The 14061-nt window shown below is 36.5% G+C and overlaps 1 protein-coding gene across 1 annotated transcript in view; it reads right to left on the reverse strand.

The window, feature by feature from the left end:
* The window catches only part of MLLT10 (MLLT10 histone lysine methyltransferase DOT1L cofactor), a 188836-nt gene that overhangs the window by 139772 nt on the left and 35003 nt on the right, over positions 1–14061 (reverse strand). The window contains exon 2 of the mRNA XM_077772493.1: positions 5274–5383. Within this exon, the coding sequence (XP_077628619.1) occupies positions 5274–5321 (48 nt within the window). The 5' untranslated portion in view covers positions 5322–5383. The remainder of the gene's footprint in view (positions 1–5273; positions 5384–14061) is intronic.

Genomic DNA, 14061 nt, shown 5'->3' on the forward strand with positions numbered 1-14061 from the left:
AATGCCTATGTCCAGTGTGGGGCTCAAACTCACGACCCTGGGATCAAGAGTCTCACACTTCTGACGGAGCCAGCCAGATGGCCTAAAACCGTATTTCAAAGCACAGTGTAAAATACAGATTATTCAGTAGTGTTGAAAAGTTGACTAAGTGGTAGGGGGAAAGTTAGAAACATACCTTACCATATTATAAAATGAACTCTAAATGGATAAAAGGTTTATACCTAAATAATTCTTCCTTCTTCCCGCCCTCTCTTACTCCTTGAATCCATCAGTCTTAAAGCCATACGGTGGGTCCAAGCACGGCAGCATCCATGCTGGGGGAGGGGGAAGTCCAACACAGGTGTCAAAGCCCCAGCAGAGCTGGCTACCATGGGAGTTTTGGGGGTAGAGGTGAAGGTAGTGCCAAACCCTGCGCAAGGTGAGGATACCAACCATCTGAGGGATGAAAGCAGAGTGGTGGAGTGAAGCTAAGTGTCAAATACCGCAACGAGTACAAAGGGCAGCCAGTGCAGGGAAGTGGCGGCAACCCAGAGTGGGGTGTGGAATCCAAGCTAAGTGAGGAGCATCATGCATTAGGGGATGGGAGCAACACATTTGTTAGTACAAGAGACACTGATCAAATAGGCAAACATATTGAGGATAATGGGAATCAAATTTCTCACTGTTGGCATGAGAATCATAAACATGAAAAAATTTAGAACAAATTTGGGGAAATTACTAAGGGTTTATGGTTTTCTCTAGATACAGAAATACATATGCGTATAATATATACCCATATACTGAATCAGAATTATCACTGTGACCTAACAGTCTTCAATATATAGAGATAAGCATTGAAAAAATATAGATGTGCATGTGCATATATCTATCTATATATACACACATATTTCCTAACTATGCCCACAGAGAGGGCCAGGGAGTAGCAATATCCCAATAACAACAAGCATACTTAGTGCCCACTTTGGTTTCTAAAAGGAAATCAATATTCCTTGAAGAAATGGTGATGAATTCAGTCCAGCTGGGTCAAAAATGATCTGAGATGAGCCTGAACACACTGAAGTATCAGAACCAAGGAGCGCACAACCTTATCAAAACACAAAGAAGCCAGCTTGAAGGTGTCCCACCAGACAAACCTGAGACAAAATGATCACTAAAATAAATGACAGTAATGGGGAATGACCCATTAAAATAAAATAGTTAACACTTAAGTCCATGTTAGTCCATACCTATATAAAAGGAGAGTGGAGCAAGTTATTCCTTTAAGTGAAATGTCAACTGATGAATGTAAAGTAAAAGATGGAAACAGAAAACCACCACTTACTATCAATTACAGTAATAAATTAAGCCAAGAAACAACAACGGATGCTAAAAATAGTGGGTAAAAAGCACAAGGAACAAGATATTTACATAAGAAGTACTTCCTTCAAAATGCTTATTTATTATAAAGGGAAAGAAGATTAACTTCCCAGTGAAGAAACCTTGCAGATACCACCTTAACCAAGTGATGGAAATAACATCCAGTACTGGGGAAAACTGAAATCGCGTACCCCCTGACAGGATGCAATGAGAACACAGCATCAGTTCTGTGATACTCCTGCCAAAATATAAGATCTAAAACTTAATCATGAGGAAACATCAGAAAAAGCAGAAGCGTGAAATATTATGCAAAATAATTGGCCTGTAATCTTCAAAAGTATCAAAGTTATGACAGTTAAGGAAAACTGAGTTACTATTTGAAATTACAGAACAAGGGGCGCCTGGGTGGCTTAGTCGTTTAAGCGTCCTACTTTCGCTTAGGTCATGATCTCACGGTTCGTGGGTTCAAGCCCCACGTCAGGCTCTATGCTGACAGCCAGCTCAGAGCCTGGAGCCTGTTTCCAATTCTGTGTCTCCCTCTCTCTCTGACCCTCCTCTGCTCACGCTGCCTCTCTCTCTCCTAGAAATAAATAAAACATTAAAAAAATTTTTTTGAAATTACAGAACAAAATGCAATCTGTGATCTTTTGCTATGCAGGACTTTCCTGGGAAAATGGGGGAAACATGAAAGAAAATTAAGGAAATGATGAAGTTTTTGGATTATACAGTAATAATGCATGAATTTTGATGGCTGTATCCTGGTCATTCAGGAGAAAGTACTTGCATATTAAAGCATTCTGGGGATATGAGCGTATAGTGATAAATAACTCTGAAATGGTTTAGGAGAGGAAAAGCTCTTGATACTATTAATGCAACCTTTTAAGTTTGAAGTTACTTGAAAATTGAAAGGAAAAAAAAAGTATTTAAAAACATGAACTTAAGTGCACCTATGTGGCTTGGTTACTCTCCCTCTCTCCCTCCCTCCCTCTCTCTCTCTCCCTCCCTCCCTCAAAAATAAATAATTTTTTTTAAAACATGAACTTCAAAGCACTAACAACACGTTGAAAGATTTTCTTTGCATGGTGTCAAAAGCAGAAGCAATAGAAAACACTGTAAATTATATAAAAATGTTAAACTTCTCAACTAGAAAACACTCTCAAGAATACCAACAATTTTTAAAAAATGAAAACATAATGAAAGTTAAGAAGCAAATGTTGAATTATGGACAAAAGCATACACATCAAGTATATAAGACAAAAGAAAAAAATCTCTAATATAAAAAGCACTTTGGAGGCACCTGACTGGTTCAGTCAATAAGTGTCTGACTACTGATTTTGGCTCAGGTTATGATCTCAGGGTTCATGAGTTCCAGCCCCACGCTGGGCTCTGCGCTGACAGCATGGACCCTGCTTAAGGTTCTCAGTCTCACTCTCCCTCTGCCCCCACCCCTCTCTCAAAAATAAACATTTTGGGAAAAAAAAAAAAAACCTTGGTTAAAAAAATAAATAAAAACAGGGGTGCCTGGGTGGCTCAGTCAGGTTATATGACTTCAGCTCAGGTCATGATCTCACAGTTTATAGATTTAAGCCCCACATCAGGCTCTGTGATGACAATGCGGAACCTCCTTGAGATTCTCTCTCTCCATCTCTCTGTTGTCCCAGCCTCCCTCTCAAAATAAATAAACCTTAAATAAATAAACAGATAGATAGATAGATGATACATTGATAGATGATATAGATAGATAAGTAAATAAAGCTCTATGGATGGGAACAGATTTTAAAAGAAAAAACAGGAGCTCCTGGGTGGCTCAGTTGGTTAAGCATCCAACTTTGGCTCAGGTCCAAGATCTCAGGGTTCATGGATTCAAGCACCGCATCAGGTTCTATACTGACAACTCAGAGCCTGAAGCCTGCTTCAGATTCTGTGTCTCCCACTCTCTGCCCCTCCCCAGCTTCCTCCCTCTTCCCTCCCTCCCTCTCTTTCAAAAATAAATAAAGCATTAAAAAAAGAAAAATAAAACATTACAATATTAAATAAACAAAGCGCTATTCAAAGTCAACAAACACGAAAAGGCTTTTTTAAATGTTTGTGTTTTTTTTTTTTAATTTATTTCTGAGAGAGAGAAAGAGACAGCATGAGCAGGGGAGGGTCAGAGAGAGAGGAAGACACAGAATCTGAAACAGGCTCCAGGCTCTGAGCTGGCTGTCAGCACAGAGCCCAACGTAGGGCTTGAACCCACAAACCGTGAGATCATGACCTGAGCTGAAGTCAGATTCTTAACCAACTGAGCCACCCAGGTGCCCTGAAAAGGCTCTTTTAAAAAACTGTAAAATATTTCTTACTGTTACTCAGAAAAAAATCGGACACTAACATGTTTCACTAAAAAGAACAGCAAAGATTGAATGGTAATACACAGTGCACTTACAGGATATAAGGTTATTAGCCCTGCACATATTCCTCATGTAGCATAAATTAGAAACTGCATTCCACAGTACAATTTCATACGATATATTTATGGAAGCTTCCAAAGCATGCACACCCTTTTACACAGAGATTCTGTTGATATGTACAAGCCAAAGCCAAACAAGGCCCTTCAGTAGACAGGAACTCTTTAATTTATCAAAACTAGTAATACTGTGTATTACATGCTAATTATCCACTAAAAATAACGGCAAAAACATAACTGATACAAGAAGATGTTCAGGGTTGATAACTTTCAAAAACAAAACAGTATAAGCAATATGATCCAATTTTTAATATATATTACATATAAAAATGTACACACAAAAATCTAAAAGGATCAAAAAGAGAAGATTAGGATGATCTGTCTTGCATTTTTCTATTTGTTTCCTGTACTTAAAAAAAATTTTTTTTTACCATTTACTTATTATTGAGAGATAGACACAGAGCATGAGCAGGGGAAAGGCAGAGAGGGGGTGGGGGGAGAAACGGAATTGGAAGCAGGCCACGGGCTCTGAGCTCTCAGCACAGAGCCTGACATGGGGCTCAAACTCACAAACCACAAGTCATGACCTGAACCAAAGTTAGATGTTTAACCCACTGAGCCACCCAGGAGCCCATTCCTGTATTTTTAAATTTTTAAATAAATATTAAGAATCTATATTGTAAAATGTTTAACACAAAAATATCTGAAACCTTAGAATTGGTGGCAGTGATAATTTCTCCCACAAATGAAATAAATCAACAGGTACCTTAAATTAACGGTGACACCATAAAAACACATTAGGTGAAAGAAAAATCATCTAATGTGCAAAAGAAAATGAAGCAATTGTGTGTGTGTGTGTGTGTGTGTGTGTGTGTGTGTGTGTGTGTGTGTGTACTGAATCAAGAAAAAGATACAGGGGGCGAAAAGCAAAGTAAATATTAACTATGTTTTTAAGAAAAAGCTAACAACAAAAATCCTATTTTGACGGGGTAGAAAAAAATCTGGGAAAGGAAAAGGAGCAAGTAATATTCTGTAATAGGGTTATTTTTTAAGAAATTATGTATATCATAATACATGTTATACCAAATAATGATTAATTTGAATTTAATAGAACCTATATGTTTGCAAGAACTGGCTAAAAAGCCAGTTAATTCTTAAAGGACAAATCTATAAGGACCAAAATGCCATATAAATGTTAAAATGCTAAATACCTAGGTTAGTATAAAAGGTAATATATTTTTGCTTGTTTGTTTTGTATTCCTGTGACTTTATAACATATTTTAATAACCGGAGTTTACCATTTAGTAACTATACTTTTTTCAAATCTCTCTGGAATCTGATGGAGGCCTATGATTTAAATTTAAATTTCTTAATGAAAGCCTATACAAAATACAAAAATAATCCTTTACATTTCCCAGTTTTAGAACAAAAATGTTACATCTAAACGTCAATAAAATCATATCCACTGTACCTTATTGTAACGATCGTGTGGAACAGACTGTAAAACAATTGGTTCCATGGTAGAAACATTGGCAAACTGTACCTCTGGAATATACAGGGCACAAACCACATGAGCCCAACCTAAAAGTAAATAAAAATATTGTCATTTTCCAGTTTTCAATAAAATTTTTTCAAAGATAAACAAAATCATTAACTTCCTAGAGCAATCCCTTAAAAGCCTAGTTAAGCAAAAGTACAACAAAAACATGAGCAAATTCTCATTACTTACTAAACAGTCAAACCACTACTGAAAAAGCACTCCATCATTTCTCCAGCATAATAACACAAATGAAACACTTTTAAAATTCAAATGCTAGCACGACGCTTCTTATAAGAGCACACTAAATGATTCGAATCAACACTGTTTCTGAGAACCACTCAGTCAGTTAAGTGTATGACTTCAGCCCAGGACATGATCTCAATGGTTCGTGGATTCAAGCCCCACAACAGGCTCTGCACTGACAGTGTGGAACCAGCTTAGGATTCTCTCTCTCTGGCCCCCACTGCCATCTGAGCTTTTTCTCTTTCTCAAAATAAATTTTAAAAAGTAAGAAGCGTTATAGTTGAATAACTAAAATTAAAATTTTACTATTTTAATCTTAAATGTCAATATTAAAATTTTACCTTTATATTAACGTTGATACTTTAAATACTGGTACTAGCATTCATTATTTTACTATTTCATCATTTTACTTTAAATCTTTTAGCGATTAATAAATATTAATGTTTCCGGGCACTAGGGTGGCTCAATTCGGTTAAGTATCTGACTCTTGGTTTTGGCTCAGGTCATGATCTCACAGTATGTGACTTCAAGCTCCACATCAGGCTCTGGGCTAACAGCACAGAGCCTGCTTGGGATTCTCTCTCCTTCTCTCTCTGCCCCTCCCCTCCTTGTTCTCTCAAGATAAATAAAATTTAAAATATTTTTAATACTAATAAGCAAATATTAATGTTTTCCTTTTTAAAATGTGACTGAAACTATCAAAGAGCCATGATAATGAGGGATTACTGAGTCAAAATTGGAAAATAATGAAGAAGTCCAAGGAGGTGGGTACAGCTTTTGACCAATTCTGCCACCCACTGCCTATTTCACAGAAAGCAGGTAAAAAGGGTGAAAGGGGGTTTTGACAAACTCAGAAGGCTGGACGTACAGCTGATCTATGTACTCAGCAAGAAGGGGAACGAATAAGCCCTTCCTTCCTTCCAGCTGAGACACTGAAGGCTGCAAGCCAGAACAACTTAAGTACACAGGCCCTCAGAGACTGCAGCGAGGTGTTAAAGTAATCTCAAAACTCTGAAGCTGGACTCATGTTACACTCAATTTCAAGTGCCCCCAGGCACCAGACAGAAGCAAATATACACCCTCTCTGGAGGAAAACAATGTAATCTCGACTACAAATAACTTCTCCTATTGGTTCATTATCATTCTCAGCACAACAGAAAGTACCAAACACATGAAAGACACAACAACATAAATGAAAACCAGCAGAAACAAGAAAATCAAATCAGACCTGTATTTTGTAATTTCAGCCACAGACCTTAAAATAAGTACACTTATTATGTTCAAATACAACACAAAGTTGAAAATTTCTTTGAAAAACTGAAAACTCTAAAAATAAATCAAAAATCCTAGAAGTAAAAACAAAAATCTGTTCAAAATCAATGGGTGAGAATAACAACAGTTTAGACATAGATGAAAACAGAAGGCAACAACAAAATAGGGAAGAAAATATCTAGAACGTTAGCACAAAACACAAAAGTATGAAAAATACAAAAACAGGACAAGAGGCATGGACAATGTAATCAGCAGGCCTCAGGCACATGTAATTAGAATCCTAGAGAAATGCAAGAGACAAAGTAGCACAAAAGTAACATTTGAAATAATACCTAAAAACTTTCCAGAACAGAACACAACAAATCATGGACAAAGAAACACAGTAAATCTCAGAATAAATAAAAATAAATCCATACCTAGGCACATTAGTAAACCTATAGAAAACCAAAAGAAAGAGATAAAAATCTTCATCCAACCAGAAGGCAAGTTATCATCAAAAGAACTGGATAAAGTCCAAAAATATCTTTAAACAGATTTCAATTAAAGGGAACACTAAATAATTTTCCTCAGGCAACAGAAAAATGAGCCAAGAAGAAAGCACCAAGATGAAGTAAAAAAATGGTAAGCGTATAGGTACTTTTAATGGATACTGACTAGATAAAATAACAATACTCTCTTCCATTGAAAATACATGACTACATATAACACAAATTAAAAGGTTATCTGGTAAATTTTTCAGTGTATATAAATTTAACATATATTAAAACTACAAAGACGAGAGAAAAAGAAGGTGAAAGAGATCCATAGGGCTTCAGTGTTTTTACATTTTGTGTGAAGCAGTACACAGAGTAGTCTAAAACTGTTAGTATGAGAACTGTAATCCCAGGAGCAACCACTATATACCATAAATATTTTTGTAAATACAGAAAGACATATGGCCTAAAAGGTAATTTAATGCAATTAATTAAATTTAAATGCAATACTAAGTGCATTAAACTGATTAAATGCAATGCTAAAAAATATTCACAGAATCACAAAGAAGGGAGAAAAAAGAGGGGCGCCTGGGTGGCTTAGTCGGTTAAGCGTCCGACTTTCGCTTAGGTCATGATCTCGCGGTTCGTGGGTTCGAGCCCTGCGTCGGGCTCTGTGCTGACTGCCAGCTCAGAGCCTGGAGCCTGTTTCAGTCTGTGACTCCCTCTCTCTCTGACCCTCCCCTGCTCACGCTGTCTCTCTCTCTCTCTCTCTCCTAGAAATAAATAAAACACCCAGTGCTCAAAAAAAAAAAAAGAAGGGAGAAAAAAGGGAACAAAGGAATAAAGTAAGGGGAAAAAAAATCAAGGTTAAGAAAGAATAGGTGGCACCTGGCTGGCTAGGTCAGAAGAGCATGCAGCTTTTGATCTCAGGTCATGAGTTCAAGCCCCATGTTGGGTATAGAGATTATGAAAAAATACACTTTTTTAAAAATAGTTTATTGTCAAGTTGGTTTCCATATAACACCCAGTGCTCATCCCCACAAGTGCCCTCCTCCATGCCTATCTTCCCCCTTCCCCTCCTCCCCACTCTCATAAACTTTTTTTAAAAAAAGAAAAGGAGACTACTTCTGGTCAAGATGGAGAAATAGGGACCATATTTGGCTTCTTGCATGAACAATGCTTATTTACCATGACAAAAAAGACAAAATAATTGAGACAATGGTTTTCAAGAAACTGTGTATCAGATAACAACAATAGTAATCTCAAAGAAACAATAAACAAATGAGAGGAGCTCTCAGTTTGCCCAGTTTAATGTCTTGAGAGTTCTTCCAGGCCAAAGCACAGGGAGAGAAACTGAGGCCAAGCCCAGGACACTCCCAAAGTTCAGAAGATCAGGTAAGACCAAGGCAGCTAAAACTGGCAGAACAAAGTACCAGAAATGAAAACTCCTCACAGAGAGAACAAATGCTCACAGAGATATGCAGAGAACACCATCTGAATATTAAAGGACATGAGTGAAGAAATTAACTGAGGCTGGAAAAAGAACGATCCAAAAGAAGTCAAGGAAACCACATCCGGCAGACAAGAAGAGCTAGGAACATTGCCTGGTGCCCTAACTTAAGCCTGAGAAAATTCAACTCCCGGGACACTGGGTATCTGAATACTCAGAAAGATCTTGCCTCCACAGTGGGAAATACTTAGCCCTAGACCAATTACTGCTCCTAATAAATCATAAGAGCAGGACCTGAAAGGATCTAACTGTTTCCAAGGAACCTAACTGTATTTCAGAATAAAACTGAAGAAGATTTAAAGGAAGGCAAAAATACCCAGACTTCTGTCAGCCACAATAGTGGAGTAAGCAGCTCCAAGAGCACACTCCACTGTGAAAATATCAAAAAATCAAGCAGGAACTGTCAGAGCCAATTTTGTTAGGACTCTGGAAAAGAGAATGAAAGGTTTGCAGCAACCAAACACTAGATCAAGAAAAGGGCAACTTAAAAATAGCAGGAAAGCTTTGGATGTTTTTACCTTCCCATGCCCACCCTACATTCAGCAGAGGTCTTGAACAGCCCACATTAAGCAGTCCATGTGGAACCCTGGATTCTTCTCGATTCCGTAAGTTCAGAAAGTACAGACACAGAAGATATAAAAAAGATCCACAGTAAACAATTGTTTAAACAAAAATAGCAAGTATTCATTGTGGGGTTTATAACAAAGATAAATGCATGACAACAATTACATAAAGGCCAAAAAAAAGAGTAATGAACTATATTATCTTGAGAATTTTATACTATAGGAGTAGTAGTATAATAACAACACTTGATGATAAACTATACTGAGAAAAACATGTAAACTTTAAGCCCTAAGACAGTGACTAACACAACACAACAAAATTTATGGCTAATAACACAACAAACAAGATGAAATCATAAACATCTCAAAAGAAGGCCAAAAAAGAAAAAACAGAGAACAAAAACAAATGAAGCAAATAAAAAACAAGTTATCAGGGCACCTAGCTGGCTCACTCAGCACAGCATGCAACTCTTGATCTTCGGGTTGAGTTCAAATCCCACATTGGGTGTAGATATTACTTAAAAAAACAAAATCTTTTAAAAATAAAAGTAAAAAACAGGTATCACGATGGTAAATCCAAATCTAATCATATCATTAGTCACATTAAATGTAAATTAACCAACCACCCCAATTAAAAGGCACAAATTGTTGGAATGAAGATAAATAAGTGGTCACTAGGCACATGAAAAGATACTAGTCATTAGTGAAATAAAAACCAAAAACAAAATGAAACACCACTTCATATCCACCAGGATAGCTAAAAGCAAAAAGACGAACATTAGCAAGTATGGACAAGGATGTGGAAAAACTGGAGATCTAATCACTACGAGTAGAAATGTAAAATGGTAACTCTACTTTGGAAAATAGACCAGCAATATCTCAAAAGCTCGATAACACAGTTAACACGTGACCCAGGAAATACACTCCCAAGAAGAATCCAAAGAATTAAAACATATTTCCACAAAAAAAATTATAAATATGTTCACAGAATTACTCATTCATAGCAGTATTATTCAAAATAATCAAGTGAAAACAACCCAAACATACATCAACTTTTGAATGGTTAAGGAAAACATGGTATATCCATACAGTGGAATATCAACTGGCAATTAAATGAATTACTTAGACATGCTGCAACTTGGGTGAATCTGGAAAATGGTATGCGCTATGTTAAAGAACCCAATCACAGAAGACCACATATCATAGGATTCTAGTTATATGAAACGTCTAGAACAGCGCAAATGGGCACAAAAGAGGTTAACAGTTGCCTCGGGTGGAGGTGTTGAAGAGAAGTAGGAATTGAATGCCAATAATAGTAACAGTATATCTTATTTGCGTGATGAAAATGTTCTAAAGTTGACTGTGATGAGTTGACTGTTATGAGACTCAGTTTTTAAACCAGTGAATTGTGTGCTTTAAATCCATCAATTGTAGGATATATAAATCAAGGTGTTATACATAAAAAATAAGAAAAAATCCAATTTTTTAAATGAGCAAAAGATTTGAACACACATATCATCAAAGAAGAGATAAGAATGGCAAATAACCACATAAAAAGAGCTGAAATGTACTACTCATTAACAAATGAAAGTTAAAACCAGAAGGATACCACTACATACCTATTAGAATGGCACAAACTACAAAGAGTGACCATACCAAGTGCTGAAGAGGATGTAGAGCAACTGGAACTCTCACATGCAGCTGGTGGGAACGTGAAATGTTACCACCACTTTAGAAAAACAGTTTGTCAGTTCCTTAAAGAATTAAACATATGAAGTGAAACAAGTCAGTCAGACAAAGATAAATACCATACACTTTCACTCATATGTGGAATTTAAGAAACAAAAGAACACAGGGAAGAGGGGGAAAAGAGCAAGAAGCAAACCGTTAAGAGACTTTTTCTTTTAATAAGTTGTTTTTGTTTTTGTTTTTTGAGAGAGAGACAGAGAGAGAGTGAGTGAGTGTGAGTCCAAAGGTGACTCTGTGCTGACAGCAGAGAGCCCAATGTGGGGCTCAAACTCATGAACCATGAGATCACTTGAGCTGAAGTCTGACACTTACCCGAATGAGCCATCAGGTGCCCCAAGAGACTCTTAACTATAGAGAACAAACTAAGGACTGGTGGAGGGAGGGAGGTGGGGAGGTGGGCTAAATGGGTAAATGATGGGTATTAAGAAGGACAGTCGGGGTAATGATCATAGTGTGTTATATGGAAGTGATGAAGCACTAAGTTCTACATCTGAAACCAATTTTATCATATATGGTAACTAACTAGAACTTAAATAAAAACTTGAAAAAAAAAAGAATTAAGCATGCACTTATTATTATAAACTAGCCATTACATGTATAAATATTTATCTAAGACAAAAAAAACTATGATTATAGAGAACATGTACACAAATATTAACAGGAGCTTAATCTGCAACACGTAAAACTATAAAACAATCTATCTACAGGTAAATAAACTCCTAGATCCATACAGGGGGAAAATAGTGAACAAGAAAAGGGAATAAAATATTAATGCATGTCACAAGAATGAACCTCAAATATTTATACTGATGGAAATAAGCCAGACAAAAATAGTGTCTGTATACTATATACCCATTTGACAGTCCAGACACAAAAGGATACAGACACACATATATTTCACTTAGACAAAACACAAGAAAATACAAATTAGACTACAGTAATGGCAAGCAGATGAATGGGCTGGGGAGGAAATGGGGTGGTATAGATATAGTACAAAAGAATAAGAGGAAAGTTTTAAAAGAGATGGATATGCTCACTGCCTTAATTATGTTGATGATTTCATGGGTACATAAAATAGTCAGAACTTAACAAGCTGTTCACTTTAAATATAGACTATATACTGAATGTCAATCACAAATGAATAAAGCTGCTTTAAGTACTTTTTTAAATTTTGTTTTTAATGTTTTATTTATTTCTGAGAGAGAGAGAAAGACAGAGAGAAAGCATGAGCAAGGGAGGGTGAGAGAGAGGGAGACACAGAACCTGAAACAGGCTCCAGGCTCTGAGCTGGCTGTCAGCACAGAGCCCAACGTGGGGCCCGAACCCATGAACCGTGAGATCATGACCTGGGCCTAAGTCGGTCGCTCAACTGACCCACCCAGACACCCCTTAAATACTTTTTTAAAGAACAAAAATATCTTATTCCATATTTCAATTTATATTAAATGTTAGTGATTTATATACAACAGGTAAGGGAGAGATTAAGAGGGACAGAGCCAATTAAAATTAATAAAGACCACACTACCATATGCTACTTGTAAGACACACACTTTTAATAAAAATTGATAAGTTTAGGGGCACCTGGGCTGTTCAGCCGGTTAAGCATCTGACTTCAGCTCAGGTCATGATCTCACAGTTCATGAGTTCAAGTCCCTTATCGGGCTCTCTGCTGTCAGCCCACTTTGGATCCTCTGTCCCCTTCTTTCTGTGCCCCTCCCCTGACCCCATGTGCACACCATCTCTCTCAAAAAAAAAAAAGAAAGAAAAAAAATTTTAAGCCTTTAAAAAAATACTGGTAAGTTTAAAGCAAATGTATGAAAAATGATATAAAATGCTAACAGAATAAAAACACTGACGTTGACTATTTTGATGTCATATAACACTATGAGACAAATACTCCATAGCTAAAAGGGGACATTTTCCTAATAACAAATAATTCAGTAGAAAATCAACACCTAACAAATACACTTTAAAATACATAAAACACCAAACATTATTAAAGGAAGAAACAAACAATGTTCCAATCATAACAGATTTTTAACTCACCAGACTTATTAACAGATGAAGTAAACCCCCCCCAAAAAATCAATAAAGACATAAAAGAGTTTGAGTTCAACTATCTTGATCTAACTGACATTTACAGAATACTATATTCAACTGAAGAATATACATTCAACACAAACCATATGCCTAGCCCTAAAATAGGTCTCAATGAATTTTAAAGGATTAAAACCATCTAGTGTATAATGAGTAACCACAATGAAATTAAATTAGCAACCAATAATAATTAGATAGGTACAAAAACCCCTAATATATGGAAAATAAATAAAATACTTCTAAATAACTTGAAAATCAAAGGCAAAATCATCAGGGAAATTGGAAAGCATTTTGAACTGAATGGTAATATACAGCATGCCAAATTTTGAGGCATGCTGCAAAAGCAGTCCCAGCATGGAAACATATATCTTTACATACTTTATTAGAAAAGGACATCTAAAGTTAACAATCTAAGGTGTTACCTTAAGAAGTTAAAAAAGCAAAACATAACAAAAGTAACTAAAAGGAAGTAAATAGTGAAGATAAAAGAGAAATCAATAAAATAGAAAGCAGGCAGATAACTTTAAAAATTAACAAAGCCAAGGGTTGCCTGGGTGGTTCAGTCGGTTAAGCACCCGACTCGTGATTTTGGCTCAGGTCATGATCCCAGGGTCATAGGATCAAGCCCCAGGTTGAGCTCTGTGCTGGATGTGGAGCCTGCTTGAGATTCTCTCTCTCCCCTTCTCTGCTCCTCCCCTGCTCACACTCAAGTGCCCTCTCTCTCTCCCTCTCCCAAAACAAATAGTTTATTCTTTTATTACTCTATTTATTAAAAAATAAACTTAAAAATTTTTTTCAAAATAAAAAACTGA

This window comes from Crocuta crocuta, unplaced genomic scaffold (genome assembly GCF_008692635.1).
Source record: "Crocuta crocuta isolate KB4526 unplaced genomic scaffold, BGI_CrCroc_1.0 scaffold96, whole genome shotgun sequence".
In the NCBI taxonomy this organism is placed as follows: domain Eukaryota; kingdom Metazoa; phylum Chordata; class Mammalia; order Carnivora; family Hyaenidae; genus Crocuta; species Crocuta crocuta.